The 20,355-nt window shown below is 45.2% G+C and overlaps 1 protein-coding gene across 1 annotated transcript in view; it reads right to left on the bottom strand.

Annotated features, from left to right (window-relative positions):
- The window catches only part of LOC143290329 (bile acid-sensitive ion channel-like), a 93,745-nt gene that overhangs the window by 48,069 nt on the left and 25,321 nt on the right, over positions 1–20,355 (bottom strand). The window contains exon 2 of the mRNA XM_076599682.1: positions 322–563. Coding sequence (XP_076455797.1) covers positions 322–533 — 212 coding nt within the window. The 5' untranslated portion in view covers positions 534–563. The remainder of the gene's footprint in view (positions 1–321; positions 564–20,355) is intronic.

Below are 20,355 nucleotides of genomic sequence, written 5' to 3' on the forward strand. Positions count from 1 at the left end.
GAGCATTTGGATGGTGTTGGAAATATCTATTTACTGTTACTGATTTGCAATTTTCAATGACTGGGAACGAACAATTGAATATAAAATGAAATTCATCACCAATTACATTCAAATCACAAAGTGTGCTCTTTCTTTCTTGTCTAGGTTTTGTTAGAGTTCTATCCTGCTGAATAGGGAGTTTATGACTCGAAAGTCTAACTTTATTAACGGGCTGTTGGAGAGAACGTGGTCAGACTAACAAACACGCAGATAAACAGACACGCTAACAAGAGACTAAACAAAGAGCCAAACCCAATCAAGAAACGCCCTTGACCTACCTACCTTCGACCTCTGTACAGTCTTGACCCCACAATAGAGGGGATGCCGTGCATGGTGGAATGGCGGGCATAGTACACCAGCAGGTCCCGCACCGCCGGCTTCTCTCCATCCTGATTGGTCGGCGAGGCAGGGCCTGAACTTTGTGACCTCAGCACTCGGCGCTTCCCGGTGTAGTCCGTCATGTGCAGCATGTCACGTGAGTTCTGGTCGTACATGGCTCTGGCCCCCCAGTGAGACAGCTGTTGCTGTTGTGCCACAATTGCAGATTGATCAGTGTTGATCATCGTGGAAGAATGGAAGCACGCGAGCGTGCGCAAGCATACACGTACACGCACACGCTCACAAACACACACACATATACATACACATGCGCACTTGCAAGCACACACATAATGACATGAGGGATGGGTGGGGCGGGGAAGGGGATGGATTTTCAGGAAAAAAAAAAAATCACAATTGTGGAGAGACGTTAAAGAAAAGAACGAAAACACACACACATCCAGAGATAGACATGCAAGAGGAAGGAGGGAGAGGCAGAGAGACAGACATGAACACGGACATCATTGTTTTATTGTCACTGACAATACTAGCCTTTGGCAAGGGGGACAATGTAGACACAGAGATAGAGAGAGACAGGCAGACAGACAGAGAGGGAGAGACAAAATTAAAGGAAGAGACAGAGAGATGAAGAGAGAGAGATGGAGAGAGAGACAGAGGGAGGGTCAGAGAATGACAGAGAGAGGCGACCATTGACACATTTGACAAAATCTTCACTGTTCTTTTTTTTTTAAATTTTATCTATTTATTTATTTTCATTATTATTATTTATTTATTTGTTTATTCATTTTTTAATTATATTATTATTAGTTATTTGTTTATCTTTTTTTCTTTCTTCTTCTTTTTTCTCAAGGCCTGACAAAGCGCGTTGGGTAACGCTGCTGGTCAGGCATCTGCTTGGCAGATGTGGTGTAGCGTATATGGACTTGTCCGAACGCAGTGACGCCTCCTTGAGCTACTGAAACTGAAACTGTTCTTTGCTGGTCCTCTCTGCTGTGAACTTGGGTACGTAGCCTGTAAATATTGTGCAGACGGACAGACATACACACGTACAGACAGATGGACATTCGTGCAGAAGAGAAACTGATAGAAAATACAATGAATGGATAACACACAGGGTCAGACAAATCCATTTATAGTGTTTTTGCCTTGCAGCCAGACGATTGCATATCTGAAACCTATGCTATGTGGGGGGAAACTTTTTAGAAAAGAAACTTAAACGAAACAAATAAATGACAAAAAATAGACGACCCAGACAAAAAAAGAGATCTATTTGAATGAAGGACGAGTGTCAAACTCAAAGAGGACTGCGTGCGTCTCTTTAGACTGGAGGTAACCGAAGCAAACCTAGGCATTGTCAAACTTTGTGGATGAGAAGTGGTGTGGTAATTGTGTGGCTATCAACGATTGGTGAACCGGGAACTGTATGAAGATTCCTGATTGGATGAGCGCAAGATACGGCGCAGACGAAACCCGAGCGAGAAACCACCGGACAGACTGGCGCGCGCCTGATGCTGAAAAGTAGGCTGACACTGTAAATAGTGGACTATCAAAGAGACATTAAAAGTTCATGCGTCTATCTAAATTGGTTCGAACCCTCACCAAATCAGGCGCCGTGGCTGAATTGGTTGTGCTATTGGACTTCTGATCTAGTCAATGATCACCAGCGTTCGAGGCCCCGTTTTGTCGTGTTGTGTCCTTGGAAAAGACACTCTATTCCGATTTTCCTCACTCCATCCAAGTGTGAATGGACATATGTACTTAAGTTTGCCTTGGGAAGGTTAAAACAGAATTAAGAAGACTGAGCTCTGCCTTCCTGTGCCGAGCCCTGGACACAGTGAGCATGAATTCACTGCCTTCCTGTGCCGAGCCCTGGACACAGTGAGCATGAATTCACTGCCTTCCTGTGCCGAGCCCTGGACACTGAGCATGAATTCACTGCCTTCCTGTGCCGAGCCCTGGACACAGTGAGCATGAATTCACTGCCTTCCTGTGCCGAGCCCTGGACACAGTGAGCATGAATTCACTGCCTTCCTGTGCCGAGCCCTGGACACAGTGAGCATGAATTCACTGCCTTCCTGTGCCGAGCCCTGGACACAGTGAACATGAAGTCACTGCTTCGATGGCCGTAAAGGGCTGTCGGAACCTTTATATTTTCTTTTTAACTCAAAACTTTGTCCAGGAGAAATGATAGTTTCTCAACATGAATGGTTTGGTGAGTGGTTTAAAAAAAAAAAAAAATCAGTAACAATCTTAGTGGCCTATGATGCCTTGTCTGGTGTCACAAACGTGTGACGAATAGTTTATTAGTTCTGTTTTTATATAAACATAGAAAGGTATTTGTATTTTGAGTGTGTGCAAAGATAAGTAAAAATGGCTGTAGTTTGTATGTTTTGTTTTCCTTCGCTGTGTATGGCGTAGATTTCATTATGACGCAATGCATCGACGTCATCAAAAATATTATTACGTGGCATTACTTGAACTGGAATCAGACGTTTGAGTAGTAGCAGCAGTAGTGGTAGCAGTGTATGGGCTGGCATTTGACTGCCTGGATCTCATGGCATTTTTTAAGTCCCCTTCAGTATTGGTCTCCTTTTATTTGTGGGATACATATGTGTTTTCTTTTGCAAGTACTGTAAATCACTCGTCAAAGTCAATAAATGTTTCTTTTAAATTGATGTTCATGTCAAGGAGATCATCGAACACAGTATTTTGTGCAAGTTTGAGGCCTGTGAAGGCCTGTTCGTCGTTCAATTAGATACAGTATACTAGCATGCATGGCTGAATGATAGCATACTGGATCATAAATACTTGGAGAGTTGGCCCAATGAGCGTCTAGCCTAGTCTTGAAAGTTGGGATTGTTGCTGAACTGCCAGCAACTTTCTTACTATCCTGCGTGGGGATCACGTTGTTCACTTTACTTTGGAACTAGTATTGTGCACGGATCACGTAGTTCACTGTAAAATGGAACCAGTGTTGTGTGCTAGGATATTTATTGTTGTTTTTATTGTTGCTGAACGGCCGGCGACTTTCTTACGATCTTGTGTGTGGATCACGTCGTTCACTGACTGTGGAATTAGCGTTGTGTGTGCAGCTCACGTCGTTCACTGACTATGGAATTAGCGTTGTGTGTGCAGCTGACGTTGTTCAATTACTATGGAATTAGCGTTGTGTGTGCAGCTCACGTCGTTCACTGACTGTGGAATTAGCGTTGTGTGTGCAGCTCACGTCGTTCACTGACTGTGGAATTAGCGTTGTGTGTGCAGATCACGTCGTTCAATGACTTTGGAATTAGCGTTGTGTGTGCAGCTCACGTCGTTCACTGACTGGAATTAGCTTTGTGTGAGCTGCTCACGTCTTTCGCTGACTGTGGTACCAGTGCTGCGTCTGAGTTTATTTGATTAGATTGCATTTGTTATTTGGTAATTAAAAGTCCCTGTTAGATGGGAGAAGGGGGAAGTTAAAATTCTGATTTTCTTGCGGAGTCTGTCCGCACCGGATGAAAGGAGAGATTGCGTGCATGTCAGGAGTTTGCTGCATGTGTGGGCAAGTTGTGCGCATGTGACAGCATGACAGTGAGAGAGAGAGTGTGTGTGGGTGTGCGGATGGGTGGGCGTCTGAAATGTCATGTCCCCGAAGAACGAGAAACCATGAACTTTTGCCACAGGACAAGAATGACGAAGCGAGACTTTTGCCGAGGGCCTGTTAGCGTCAGTGCAAAACCTGATCCGGCTTGTTGTGTGCTGTTGACGTGAGAGGTCTGCGTACAACGAAATCGGACATAACTGTTCTCAGTCACATCAGTGACTGGGTGTAGCTTTCAGCCATGTGACAACTGGGATAATGTGAGTTCGATCCTCATAAGAGGAGGGCTGTTTGGCCCCGTGGCCCACTCCTATCCATAATTAGAGTGTGCTATGGGCTCAGTTGGGGAAGACTGGGACCACACACACAGTCGAGGGTCATCCAATTCATGACAGATCCATCCTTTGGTTTTTGCGTCGCTCAAATTTCCTGACCAACCAACACTGCAGGTGACTGTATCTCTCAGTCTGGATGACACCAGGATAAAAAAAAATAAAGAAATAAAAATAAAAAAATACAGCACAGCCTTGTCAAGAAGTCCCAAGCCTATAAAATGGACCCCCATAGCAGCATTTTTATCATCTCCATCATCATTCATAATCACTGAAACTTTTAAGACAAATGAAAATGTAACAAATAAATAAATACCCAAATTCTGTGGCACAACCCCCCCCCCCCCCCCCCCCACGCAAAAAAAAACAACACAAAAAAAACCCAAACAAAAAACAACAACAACAACAACAAAAAACCAGATGTGAGAGAAGTCAGGGATGGGAACGGTGGAAGAAAGATAATTCGGCCATATCAAGTTGCCTGATGCTGGAACATTATTTTCCTGGAAGTGAAGTCAACGAGACTCCGACAGAGCATTGAGTGCAAAACTTTTGTTGGCTGACGAATCCATTTTCATTCCATGTGAATGTTGAAATCTCTTTGATCTTCTCTTCCTGGAGAGAAAAAAAAAAACAAACAAAAAAACCGGATGTGTGGGGATAGTTTAGCGTTGGACTGTGTCTCCAACAACGCGCTAGAACCTGAACTTATAAAGTCAGTTTCATTTATGTTGCCACCAGCGAAAACTCTCTTTCTCCCTCTCTGTTCTTTTCTTCTTCTTTTTAAAAAATAACGAATGACATAGCTATTTATTTTTCATGCATACGATGGCAGGCATTCTGTTTGATGTCCCGGGCGTCACACATATTGATGATTGTAGACATCTATTTAAAGTGTGAATTTTCTCATTTGAATGTCATCATTTTAAAGATAAATAAATAAAACGCAGGAGAGCAAGGGGAGAGTTAAATGGTGAGTTGGGGGAACAGAGTAGGTGGCAGGTGGAATCAACGACAAATATCTGAAATAAATGGAAGTACAATTAAAGAAAATTATACATACATGTGTGTGTGTGTGTGTGTGTGTGTGTGTGTGTGTGTGTAGCAAGTCATTAATTTAACAAGAGAAACAACCGATATAGAGTTGTTTTGTGGTTGTTGTTGGGTTTTTTTGTTTGTTTTTTTTTGGGGTTTTTTGTTTGTTTTTAAGAAATCAAAACCATCAACGTTTCCAGTGACTGTAAATGGCACACCTGCTGATCATTCATTTCATTTACTTATCTATCCATTCATTCATTCATTTATTGATTGATTGGTTTGCATATCTATTCATTTATCTGTTTCGTTTTGTTCTTTTGTTTTGGTTTTATTGACTCACTTGTGTAAACAAAGTGAGTATGTTTTAATCTGGTGTTCGGTTGTGTGTGTGTGTGTGTGTGTGTGTGTGTGTGGTAAACTCTAACAGGTTTAAGTCTCTCGAATTAAGCCGCATTTCCGAATTATTAACGGTTTATTTCGTTGAGATGTGTTCCGAAATCCGAAAATTCTAAAAAACCGCTTTCCACTGTGTTTGGCCAACAAGAAGGTTGTGTTCGAAGACGACATGACCTCGTGTTTCAAACTGTTCACAATCGAAAGGAAATAAACATAAATTCTGGACAGAACACTTACAGTGATACAAACTACACCATCGACGTGTTTACTGCATATAAACATTCTAAAGTGGACACTGAATTAACTGGAATGATCATGCGAGAAAAATTGAATTGCTCGTTTTTTGTTGTTGTTGTTTTTTCAGCCCGTTGTAGACTGGTTTGTGTAAATCTAGAGATCTACAATATGTTGCGATGTGCCTGAAGGAGAAGGCAACGTCTCCATTACCGCCGAAATAAAATAACAATCGAGATACAATGAAATACACAAAAAACACGATTTAAATGGCGTTATTAAGTCAACTACAATCACTTCTATTCATCGAACGAAGAAGAAAAGGTCAACATTGTTCTAAAATTTAAATTTAGCCATTTGCCGTCAGATGTACCACAGCCTTGTGGATTAGTCTGCTTGCATCGGGACTAAACATGCGTGGTTCGATTCCGCTCGCATGTCTTTTTTTTTCTTTTTCCGAAGTTTATTTTATATATCATATTTAATACAGAGCACTTTTAAACGATTTTTGCTCTTTTTTTTCTTCTCATGATTCCTTTACTGGAAAAAGCGGTAAACACAAGTGAGTCTTGAAGGCTTTGCCTTTTGTTTCTTCTTCTTTTCTGTTTTTCATCCACTATCTATGTCAGCCACAATAAGAGGATAATAACATCGGCCCACTCCAAGCACCAGTGACCACCAGTGACAGCCATAGTCCTGTGTCAATACACTGACCTCATTACTGTCATCACAGCATGTCATCACCAGTGACACAGCCAGTCCTGTGTCAATACACTGACCTCGTTACTGTCATCACAGCATGTCATCACCAGTGACCACCAGTGACACAACCAGTCCTGTGTCAATACAGTGACCTGGTTACTGTCATCACAGCATGTCATCACCAGTGACCACCAGTGACACAGCCACAGTCCTGTGTCAATACACTGACCTCGTTACTGTCATCACAGCATGTCATCACCAGTGACACAACCAGTCTTGTGTCAATACACTGACCTCGTTACTGTCATCACAGCATGTCATCACCAGTGACCACCAGTGACACAACCAGTCCTGTGTCAATACACTGACCTCGTTACTGTCATCACATCATGTCATCACCAGTGACACAGCCAGTCCTGTGTCAATACACTGACCTCATTACTGTCATCACCAGTGACCACCAGTGACACAACCAGTCCTGTGTCAATACACTGACCTCATTACTGTCATCACCAGTGACCACCAGTGACACAACCAGTCCTGTGTCAATACACTGACCTCGTTACTGTCATCACCAGTGACCACCAGTGACACAACCAGTCCTGTGTCAATACACTGACCTCATTACTGTCATCACAGCATGTCATCACCAGTGACACAGCCACAGTCCTGTGTCAACACACTGACCTCATTACTGACATCACAGCATGTCATCACCAGTGACCACCAGTGACACAGCCAGTCCTGTGTCAATACACTGACCTCGTTACTGTCATCACCAGTAACCACCAGTGACACAACCAGTCCTGTGTCAATACACTGACCTGGTTACTGTCATCACAGCATGTCATCACCAGTGACCACCAGTGACACAACCAGTCCTGTGTCAATACACTGACCTGGTTACTGTCATCACAGCATGTCATCACCAGTGACACAACCAGTCATGTGTCAATACACTGACCTCATTACTGTCATCACAGCATGTCATCACCAGTGACACAGCCAGTCCTGTGTCAATACACTGACCTCGTTACTGTCATCACAGCATGTCATCACCAGTGACACAACCAGTCCTGTGTCAATACACTGACCTCGTTACTGACATCACAGCATGTCATCACCAGTGACACAGCCACAGTCCTGTGTCAATACACTGACCTCGTTACTGTCATCACAGCATGTCATCACCAGTGACACAGCCAGTCCTGTGTCAGTACACTGACATCATTACTGTCATCACAGCATGTCATCACCAGTGACCACCAGTGACACAGCCAGTCCTGTGTCAATACACTGACCTCGTTACTGACATCACAGCATGTCATCACCAGTGACACAGCCACAGTCCTGTGTCAATACACTGACCTCGTTACTGTCATCACAGCATGTCATCACCAGTGACACAGCCACAGTCCTGTGTCAATACACTGACCTCATTACTGACATCACAGCACACAGCTGGAGGTCTGAATCTCTGTCATCATTGCAGACGTGGATGAAATGACATGCAACGGATTTCTATAGAAACATGATAAGTGTAATCACGGCTATTGGCATTGCTAAGTATACGTTTCATGGAATAAGATCGGATCGTTTGCTGTTAGAAGCGGCATCAGATGCTTTGTATCTGGAAAAGCGGTTGATTAATACAGTGGAACGTTTGCTTGTTGTTGCTAGCATGATCAATACATGTAACGCTTTCGTCGAAACTCGAAAAGGCCTGTCATCTCGGAAGATTCAGTTACAGAAACTTGATTGATTTCTTCTGTGTTCGTGGGCTGTAACTCAGTTCATGTGTTGTTTGGAAATGACTCATGTGCAAACACACACTCACACATGAGAATATGTGTGTGTGTGTGTGTGTGTGTGCGCGCGCGCGCACGCATGCACGTACGCGCGTGCACACACACACACAACACTTAAAATAACTTGCCATAATAAATCCACAATCTTTTGTAACAAATCTAATATTGAATCGTATCCAGTTTCCCTTTCCCTCCAACCTGTGTGGGCAAAGCCAAAAATCTCACCCAGTGTTTGGCAGTCCATTTCCATTCAGATTATAAAAAAGCGACTCTGTCAAAGGCCAGATGACTGATTTACAGCCACCAGACTATTCAATATTATCACGTGACAAGGAGATCCCACAATGCGCATCACCATGACCGCAGCAGTGGAACCGTTCATCACATCACTGTCCCCTCGAGTCAGCTTTAAAAACGATTGCCACGTGCACTGCTATTGCTTTGTCTGCTCTGAGGAAATGACCTGGAAAATCGCCCCTGATGAACAGCAAAAACCTGATGTCGATGTCTGCGTTGAATGATGCTTTTTAGACATGTGACAAGACATAGACACACATACATGTGAATATGGCCAGTATGGTTCATGGCAATTCATTCTGTTATAATTGCCCAGCAGATCATTTAACTCAAAATGGCCATTAGGAAAAATGCCTTGGATCAGTAACACGCAAATTCCAATACTATTTTGGGGGGCTTTTTAAGTGGGCTTTTTTGTGTTTGTGCGTGTATGGGTGGTAGGGTAGGGTGTTTTTGTGCGCATGTCCGTTTTCATTCTAACATTTAGACAGCCATACTCCGGATTCAGGTGGCGGTGCATGCAGGATATGATTGTGTTTCTATTATTCACTTATCATGGACACTGATTACGGAAATTAATGTATACACCTGGATTTATATGAAGAGAGTATAGCACCAGCAACTCTGAACACAGAATGACCTGGCTGTTTGTGAGAAGAAGTTTAATGCTCCAAAATTAGCCTGTGCATACCTCATTCATGTGTGGGGAAAAACCCTGCTAATCCTGTAACTGACCGTTCAAGTACATCCCGATATTGTGTATTCATTTCATGAGCACAGTCACACACACGCACATGCTTACACTCACATACACACACGCACGCACGCACACACCTCTAAAATATTACGCCAAGGTTTAAGTAATGAAAACATCACATTATTTGATGAAAATAACGCAATTTTGATGGTATACCAAAGGCACACTTCGTAACGTAAGCCTCTGTCATAGCACTTCATTTCCTGATCAGATTATAAACAGCATTATCATCAGCTTACTGATTTATAGCCACAGATTATAAACAGCATTATCATCAGCTTACTGATTTATAGCCACCAGACTTTATCACGTGACTAGGGAATTCCACAACGCGCATCACCATGATTGCAGGGTGGAACTTCACGTTCATCACATCACTGTCCCCTCGAGTCAGCTTTAAAAACGATTGCCACGTGCACTGCTATTGCTTTGTCTGCTCTGAGGAAATGATTTGGAAAATCGCCCCTGATGAACAGCAAAAGCCTGATGTCGATGTCTGCGTTGAATCATGCTTTTTAGACATGTGACAAGACATAGACACACATACATGTGAATATGGCCAGTATGGTTCATGGCAATTAATTTTGTTCAATTGCCCAGCAGATCATTTAACTCAAAATGGCGCACATGGATAAACGCCTTGAATCAGTAACAATACTGTTGGGTTGTTTTTTAAGTGGGCTGTGTGTGTGTGTGTGTGTGTGTGTGTGTGCGCGCGCGCGCGCGCGCGCGCGTGTGTGTGTGTGTATTTGGGGGTGGGGGTGCTTTTGCGCACACGTCCTTTTCATTTTAACATTAAGATGGCCAGGTGACGGTGCAGACAGGCTATGATTGTGTTTCTATAATTCACTTATCCTTGACACTGATTACGGAAAATTAACGTGCGTGAATGATTTTCTGTTAACACGTGTATTTATATGAAGAGGTAAAGGCACTAGCGGGTCCGAACACTTGTTGATCTGGCTGTTTGGGAGAAGAGCTTTAATGTTCCAACTCAAGCCAGTGCATACTTCATTCTCCTGGAAAAAGTCCTGCTAATCCTGTAACTGACCGTTGAAGTACATCCCGATATTTTGTATTCATTCATAAGCGTAATCACACACACGCACATGCTTACAATCACACACGCGCGCGCGCGCGTGTACACACACATGCACACCACTAAAATAGTCCACCGTCCTTGAGGTATTGAAAACATCATATATTTGATGAAAATAATGTAATTTTGATACTAGACCAAAGTCACCCTTTTCGTAACGTGAGCCTCCGTTTAGCCCTTCATTTTGTGATCAAATTATAAACAGCATTATCATCAGCTTACTGATTTATAGCCACCAGCCTTTATCACGGGACAAGGGAATTGCACAACGCGTGATTGCAGCAGTGGAACTGCGCGTTCATTACAACACTATGATGCCCTCGAGTCAGCTTTAAGCGATTGTCACGTGCACTGTTGCTTTGTCTGCTCTCGGGAAAATGGCTTGGCCTAAAAAGTCGACATGGTGAACAGCAACCATCTGATGACATAATTCGTAATCTGCATTGAACCAAGCTTCCCCAAAAGATATAAAAATACAAATCAGGCCATCAACTCGCTGTCAATTCAGTTTATTTTCACTTAAGGCCACCTGATCGTTGGGGCAGAAAACACCCAATATGACACAATAAAATGTAAAGGAACAAGCATGAACCGTTCTCTGACGTCAAACACAAGCAGTCAAACCAGTGAGATATCTAGCTATACTGTTCAGCTTCTCTCAAACTTACATACCATATTGAACACGCCATTCAATCTGCTTCCTTTTTTACCTCACAGATTTGCCCCAAAACGATTTTTTTAAAGTCTGTTAAATCACATTTTGAATCGCAAAAAACTTACCATGTTGACAATGTTGCAAATGGACAGCTGAAGCCATTTGAAATGTTCATGGTCTCGCCCTTGGGTGTTAAGAGTTTTGGAGTCCAGCAAGCAACATGAGACATGTAAGAGGAGATTTCACACACAAACATAAGAGGATTGTTCAAGGTTTTACAAAACAAAAAACAAAACACACACACACACACACACGGATCAACAAGGAAAAAGAAAACGACAAGAAAACAAACAAGACAGCAAATTTCAGGAGGACAAAGAAAAAGAAACTCTGACAGAAAACAGGATGTTCACTGTTTTGGCTTTTGTCTTCTTGCAATGAAGCTTGTTTTCCATCAATAAATGGAGGCGGTCAGTCCCTTGTTTTCTCAGTTCAGAAACTGGTTTTGTCCAACGCGTTTTCAAAGGAGTTTAAACATTATCTATCTTTTTGATACATTTACCTTTTCATTGTTTGTTTTGTACAAAATGTTATTTGATTATGTTTGCGTGTTGCTGAATTTTGTTCATTCAGTACAAGATAACAAGACGTCAGGCTGCATTTTGGATCAGATCAAATAACATCGATATGGTTAGGGAGCTGTAAATGAAAAGAACAGAACAGAACAGAACGCAATACAATATATAATGATACAATACAATACAATGCAATACAATACAATACAATAGGACAATGACCAACAATGAAGTAAACCTATATGCTCACTTATTACTACAAGTTACCATGCTTCGCACATTCAGCATAAAATCCAAGGTAATGATACTTGCCAATCCGGAAAGAGTGTAACCAAATCTCTCTCAGACCTTTTGCTTCCTTATGCAAATTCATCCAATGCGCTTGACATGAGCTTTTTGGATGACTGACACCCTACACCCACTCTCCCCCGTCCCCTAAAACGATCGGACTTTTGTCCATGTGGTATTTATGCCACAGACGGCCTTGAGAAAATATCGTATTGCTTCATCACACTAATGAAAATATGCCTTAGATCAAATCATATGTCATGTATACCCAGTTACACCAGGACAGCAAAGAAGGGCAGAATCTACTTCGTCTTTTATGTTAGACAATGTTTTTGCTGTTCTTCACGGACTTTTTCTACGGACGCCATGTCATTCCTACAAAACTTATGACAAAGCATTTGCGACAATAACATGTTGGTTTGGATATTAGAGTAATGGTCAGATTATCCATAATTGTAACAGGGATACCTTTTCATTCAGATGTTTAAAAAAAAAAAAAAAAAAAAACTATGACAAGACAAAAGATTTGCGAAAATATTGAACATGCTGGTTTGGAACTTTGAGCAAGAGGCAGACGCAGTACCATCTGACATAACTTACTGTAGCTTTGTCCACTAGCCTACAGAAATTCATCATTACTTCTTGTTAAACTCACAAGGATTTTTTGTGGGGTATCAAGTTTAGATGAAAAGAGAAAATTTGAAAAAAAAAAAAAAAAAAAAAAAAGCACCAACGCGCGTCTCGTCGTTTGACAAAGTCTGGTATGGATGGGTTGCTTAGTGCAGTCAAGCCTTCTTTACCACTAGAAAGAAAGAATGGATAATCAAAAGGAAAAGAAAAAGGGAATGAATGAAGGGAAGAAAGAAAGAAAAAAAGAAAGAAATGAGACAGACAAGCATATAGAAAGAAAGAAACAATAAAAACAGAGAAAGAAAGAAAAGAAGGGACATACAGTCAGACAGAAAAAAATGAAAGAAAAGGAGGGGGGGGGGGAAGAAAGAAAAGAACAGAAAGAAAGAAAGAATAACTGTCTGAAATCCAAGTTGCAACTGATTGGAGAATGTCGTGTGTTTTTTTGTTGTTTTTTCCATTTTCCATTTTCACTGACTACACTTAGGGTTTATTTAATGGGATATGCCAGACAGCGATACTGGCAGGTTATATTAACCTATTTCACACCAAGCTTGTTTTGCTTCTTTGGATTTTTTTTTTTTTTCCTTTCGATTCATTTCTCGAATTACGTCTTTGGAACAAACCGTTTTCTTCTTTTCTTCCTCGTCATCTTCTTGGAGAAAAACCCAAACAATTCAACAGTCAGACACTGCATGGAAGCGCTAGCGCACTCGCTCACAACAAGCATTCATGCACACCCACACAAACATACGCACACAGAGACACCGGCAGACACAGATATAAAGACACACACACACACACACACACACACACACACGCGCGCGCGCATTCCCCCCCCCCCTCCCCGCAATTCCAACACACACACACACACATCCACATCCACACACACAAACACACAGAAAGAAAAGAGAATAAAGGAAGAAAGAGATAAAGTAGGAAGAAATAAAGTTAATTGAAACTGAAGCTGCAGAGAAATAAGGTTGACACGAAGGAAAGGGGGACGATGAGTTGCTGGGGGGCGGGAGGGGGATGGAGTGAGACAGACAGACACAGTGAGAGACAGATACAGAAAGAGAGACAGACAGAGGGAGACAGAAACAGAAAGAGAGAGAGAGACAGAAAGACAGAGGGAGACAGAAACAGAGACACGGTGAGACAGAGAGAAAGAGATGGAGACAAAGAGAAAGAGATGGAAACAAAGAGAGAGAAAGAGATGGAGACAAAGAGAAAGAGATGGAGACAAAGAGAGAGAAAGAGATGGAGACAAAGAGAGAGAAAGAAAAGGGGATGCGGGGGGTTGGGGGTGTTTCTAGCCACGATTCTGATTTATTCATGCATTCACACCATCTGTGTCCATTAACACCTCTCCCCCCCCGCCCCCCTGCCCTCCACCTTTCTCTCTCTCCTCCCCCACCCCCTGTATCTGGTTCCGGATGATCATACACAACAGCTCAGCTAATGGTGGCACGTGTTATAGACACTGTGTGTGTGTGTGTGTGTGTGTGTGTGTGTGTGTGTGAGAGAGAGAGAGAGAGAGAGAAGTGCATGAACCATAGATGAGAGATAAAAGGACGACGTCTATATTTCTGATGACGATCAGTTTGCATCTACTGCATGAGGAGAAGCTGAAGAAGTCACAGAGGGAACGTCAAGGAATGGTAATGATAAGTGAAGGAATGTGTTGAAATGAAATGAAATTATGGTGCTTAGAGCCTCGCCGACCACTAAGGCCATCTCAAGGCTATCGCCACGTCAATTACTACTACAAGGCTAAAAAAACAACCAATTAAAATGAGTCACCACTTCAAACTTTCCACTCCAAAGTTTAAAAAAAACTTCCATAGTTTAAAAACCTTCAAATCTGGTTAAAAAGGTTCACTTCTTTTAAGAAGTCCATCAGCGCCCACGGAGGGACATCACGAAACAAAGTCTTCAAAGAAACCGCCGTGTAATGTCTGCGTCTAACGTCATGCAGATCCCAACAGTCAAGGAGCACGTGTTTCACGGTGAGAGGCTCGTCACAGGGAACGCATCGAGGGGCCTCCTCCCCCTTCAACAAGTAAGAATGAGTAAAAAAAGTGTGCCCCGTACGCAGTCTGCACAGCACAGATTCCTCCTTTCTGTTCTTCACCCCCGAAGGGAGGGTCTCCCCAGGTCCGGACGGATCTGGAAGAGCTTGTTGTCTATCTGGGTGTTCCATTTCTCTTGCCAAAGATCTTTAACGTAAGAATTGACCTTCCGCTTCATGTCTGTATAGGGTACCAAGGATCTGGACAATTCTTTCTTTACAGCGTTCCTGGCCAGCAGGTCCGCCCTTTCGTTACCACGAATGCCAACATGTCCGGGAACCCAGGCCAACACAACCTCGTATCCTTTCTTCGTTGCGAGAGTAAAAGTTTCATAAAATTCCAGCAGTTTGGGATGAGTGATATTCCTGCAGGCGATCGCCTCCAGGGCTGATAAGGAGTCGGAAAAGATCATGAATCTCTTCTGTTTGGAAGAGAGAACCATTTTTAACCCCAGGACCAGTGCGGTCAGTTCCGCGGTGTATACCGAGCTGTCAGACAGGATGTGTTCTGTTGAGGGCCGGTCAGGAAAGGCGGGACAGAACGCAGATGCGGCGACTCCGTCCTCTGACTTGGAACCGTCAGTGAAGATGCCTTGAAAGGTGGGGAATTTGTGGCACAGTTCCGAAAAGTAGGTTCTGTAGGCCAGAGAACTGGTGGTGTCCTTACGGTACGAGGCCAGATCAAATCGGACCTCAGGTGTTGTAAAGGTCCACGGGGGGCTGTCAGGGAACTTAGAGAAATCTGAGATGCCACCGACATCCAGATCGGCATTTTCCAAGTGCGGCTGAATGCGGAGTCCGAGAGGAGGTATGCAGTTTGGGTTGTCTGTAAATTTCTTATCGAGAAAGGGTTGTTGAATACAGCATCGTAAGCAGGGTTTGTAGGTTCCGAAAACAATTTCAAATAATAGTTCAGGGTCAGCTTCAGTCTGCGGTTGGAAAGAGGCGGTTCCCCCGCCTCTGCATACAGGCTGTGCACAGGGGTGGTGCGGAAAGCACCCAAGCTGAGACGGAGCCCTTGGTGGTGTACAGGGTCCAACAGTTTCAGGTAGGACGGTCTGGCCGAGCCGTATACAACACTTCCATAATCCAGTTTGGACCGGACCAGGGCTCTGTAGAGGTGCAAGAGAGTCCTCTTATCAGCACCCCAGTTCGTGTGTGCCACAACTCGGATGATGTTCAGGGCTTTTAGGCAAGATATTTTCAGCTGTTTAATGTGGCTGAGAAAATTCAGCTTCTGATCGAAGACGACCCCTAGAAATCTGGCTTCCTTGACCGCCGGGATGGTGGATGTTCCCAGACGGATTTCAGGGTCCTGATAGAATTGGCGAAAATTATGAAAGTGGATGCATTCAGTTTTGGAGGACGAAAATGTGAAGCCATTCTCCTCTGCCCAACACTGGATTTTGTTGACGCAGAGCTGAAGCCGTCGCTGGATGCTGGTGTACGTGCTGCCGGTTGCATATAAAGCAAAATCATCCACGAACAGCGAGCTGTCCGATCCTTTCTGAACGGATTGAACGATGTCATTAATTTTGATGCTGAACAGAGCAGGCGACAGGATGCTCCCCTGCGGGACACCCAGCTCCTGCTCGTGAATGTCGGACAGGGTGGTGCCGACTCTCACCTGGAATTGTCTGTCTTGTAAAAAATTGTGGATAAACTGAGGCAGGTGTCCTCGGAAGCCGAGCTTGTGCAAGTCGGAAAGAATACCAAATTTCCACGTGGTATCGTAAGCTTTCTCCAGGTCAAAAATATGGCCACCACATGTTGTTTGTTGACGAAAGCATTTCTTATCGTGGTTTCCAGACGAACCAGATGGTCAACGGTAGAGCGATGCTTGCGGAAACCGCACTGTTCCTTCGCCAGAAGGCCGTCGGTCTCTAGTTTCCACATCAGTCTACCGTTGACCATCTTCTCCATCAGTTTGCAGACGCAGCTGGTCAGTGCAATTGGGCGGTAGTTGGAGGGGTTCGAGGGGTCTTTTCCCGGTTTCGGCAGCGGGATTATGAGGGCTTTCCGCCAGGAGGGTGGAAAGAAGCCTGTGACCCAGATGTGGTTATAAACTTTAAGCAGGGTGTCCAGACAGGTTTGGGGAAGGTGCTTTAGGAGTTTATAATGGACTTCGTCCATTCCTGGACAGGAATCCGTACAGGTCTGAAGGGCAGATTTAAGTTCGTTCATTGTGAAAGGAAGGTTGTAATTCTCTGTGTTGTCGGAAAAGAAGTTACATGGTGTTTTTTCTGACAGGTTTTTGGTTTTAAGAAAGCGAGCAGATTTGTTAGCAGATCTCGAGTTCTGTTCTATTGTGGAGGCAAGCAAATTGGCAACTGCTTTCTTCTCTGTGACCAGAGCGTCTGAAAGTTTAAGATGGTGGAAGGTCGGGCATGCGTTTTTGCCCTTAATTCTTTTTAAAACCCTCCACACTTTCTTCTTGGGTGTGTTGGAGGTTAAGGAAGAGCAGAAATCTCTCCAAGACTTCCTCTGGCTCTTTTTAAAAACATACCTGGCTTTCGCCCTCAGCTGTTGATGGGTTCGAACGCTATCGGACTCCGGTCTCCGAAAGACGCGTCGCTGCGCTCTCTTCCGAGACTTGCGGGCCTCCCGACATTCCGCGTTGAACCAGGGCGTTCTAGGGACCTGAGGCTTGGAGGTAGACGATGGGACTGCTGCTTTGGCGCAATCTAAAACGATCCGAGTCAGAGCGTCAGCAGGGTCCTTGCTTTTCAATACTGTTTCTTCCTGCAGCTCAGCTCTTATCTTGGTGGTAAAAAAACTCCAGTCTGCTTTGTCGTAGTACAGGCGGTCAGGCAGAGAGTCACCTTCTCCATCTGTGGGGCGGAGGACGACAGGAAAGTGGTCACTCCCGTGCAGATCGTCGTGCACTTTCCACTCGTAGTCCAGGACCAACGATGGATCGCAGACCGACAGATCTAAACACGAGAGCTTTCCAGAGGACAGATGCAGGTAAGTGGGAGACTTGTCGTTAAGACAGCACAAGTCCATGTCAGAGAGAAGGTTTTCTAAGAGAAGACCTCGGGCTGATGTCATCTCACTTCCCCAGAGCGGGGAGTGTCCGTTGAAGTCGCCCAACAGTAAAAACGGACGTGGGAGCTGGTCGACCAGGTTCATGAGGTCCTGCCTCAGAACACGGACGGAAGGGGGAAGGTAGAGAGAGCAGACAGTGATGGTTTTCTCGAGCGTGACTCTGACTGCCACCGCCTGTAAAGGGGTGCTTAAAAGAACTGTACTGTATAAAAGGGACTTTCGAATAAAAAGAGCGACACCTCCCGTCAACCCCTCTTGCTTCGGTTGAGCGGGTTTAAAAACGGAGTTAAAACCAGAGAGAGATAAAACCTTGCCATCTCTTTGCAGAGTCTCCTGCAGTGCCAGCACTGAAGGTTTCAAAGCACGACAAAGCAGCTGGAGTTCCTGGAAGTTGGCATAGAATCCCCGGATATTCCAGTGGATCACTGCCATTAAAAAGGTTTAAAAAAAAAAAAAAAAAAAAAAAAAGCAGCAGCCTATTCCATCGCTACCCCCTGCTCCTCCACTTGCGGTGGCTCAAGGTCCGCCAGGATGGAATATTTGTTCTTTGACATAAATTTTTCAGGTTCCGACCGGGTCGAAATATCCACCACCTCGGCCCCTCCCGATCCCGCCGTGGCCGCAGCCCTCCCCTCCTTGAGTTTTGGAGGTGCGGGGGGCTTCCGGCCACTTCCGCCAGCCCGAGGGCCAGGCAGACGAGAGGCGGGGCGAGGGGGGCCGGGGGGTGGGGTGGGGCGGGAGGCGGACAACGTGCCTCCGCCCGAGGCTTTTCTCTCCCGCCCAGCAGCCCCTGAGGACTGCCGCGCAGGATGGGAAGGGGTGGACACAGCGCCTCCACCCAAGGCCGACGGTTCCGACGAGGCGGTTAAGTCGTCCGTCTGCGTTCCTGTGGACGTCGTCTGGACTGCGACGTCCACCGTCCCGGATCTGACGACAGAGGCATACGACGTCCTAGGCGACGCGGCCTCCACCTGTTTCCTTGCCTCAAAGAAGGAAATTTTCTGTTCTGTCTTGACTTTCTGAATTTGTTTTTCTTTCTTCCAGGCGGGGCAGTCCTTCGATGAGGACGGGTGGCCACCTCCGCAGTTCGCACACAGGGCTGCACTGACGCAATCGCCCTGGTGCGCCGCCTTCGAACAGGTGCCACACGCCTCTTCCTCCTTACATCTGTCTCTCACGTGTCCGAATTTCTGACACTTAAAGCATCTCAGAGGGGACGGTACGTACAGGCTGACATTAACTAGCAGGTATCCGACCCGAATGTCCTTGGGGACATCCGGGCAGCAGAAGGTGAGGAAGAAAGTGTTGGTCGGGACTCTGTCCGACCCCTTCCTCACCGTCACCCTGTACACATCGGTCACTCCCTGAGAGGACAGTTCGCTCTTGATCTCGGCCTCAGACACACCTTTCAACTCCGGGCATCTGATGACTCCCTTAGAGCAGTTGAGACCTTTGTGAGGGGAAATCTTCACTGCCCTATCCACGAAAGTGGTCGCCTTCAGAAGGAGCTGTGTCTGTCTTTTGGATTCTGTCTGTACTAAAAACGCTCCGCTCCTCAGCCTCTTGATGGATCTGAGCGATCCTGCCAGGCACTGAAAGCCCTTCTGGACAGCGAAGGGGCTGAGAGCTGACAAGGGCTTGTCGGCATCAGCGCCCTCCATCACTAGCCATGATGGCCAAAAACCAGAGGTCTCGACGACCTCCGACTCAGAGTCTGAGTCGTCCGTTCCCTGTCGTCGTCTTTTTCCGAGTTTGGGGGGGTGTATTTGTTTAGGATTCATGTTGAAAGAAAAATGTGAATTCATCCCTCCCTTACCCACCCACCATGGGGTCCAACTTAGGGGCCAGGGTCAAGGGAACACCAGCTTGACCCCTTCCAGGTTTCAGGAGGGATATACAACCAGCAGCCCAGCTCCAACGTGCTCCCCCCCGATCATGCCCAGCTCCCGGGGACAGAGAGCCGAGCACTACGGGGGTTACCTTCGTCAGCCACTAAACTGCCAGTCTTGACCCAGCCCCACGAAGGGGTAGCCGATTGACACACACGGGCCAATGTGTGCCGCCTGTCTTAGGAGAGGTCCGAGCCAAAGGGATGTGTTGAGAGCAGCGTGCTCTCTCAATCCCCAGGATCTCATTCCCCTCCATCACAGGTCGCGCCGCACGGCAAACACGGCGGGCCTAAAGAAGGCCGCAGAGAAAAAAAGAATGTGGAAAAGAAGGCTTGATGGGGAGCTGAGGACAGAAAAGAGGCGGTAAAAAGAAGAACAAAGAATAGCGAAAGGGACAATGGGTCACGTTTAGTTTGGGCCTCACTCACGACCTGTTCGGCATGGGAAGCCCTATCAGGGGCATCAGTACAAAACCACCACTTATTCAGCCCTAACAGCTATGATGGCTATGTAGGCTGTCAATTAAGACCTGGGACCAGAGCACCAAACCCCAAGAAGCACTGATGCCCCCGCCG

The sequence above is a fragment of the Babylonia areolata genome, chromosome 15, assembly GCF_041734735.1.
Source record: "Babylonia areolata isolate BAREFJ2019XMU chromosome 15, ASM4173473v1, whole genome shotgun sequence".
NCBI classification, from domain to species: domain Eukaryota; kingdom Metazoa; phylum Mollusca; class Gastropoda; order Neogastropoda; family Buccinidae; genus Babylonia; species Babylonia areolata.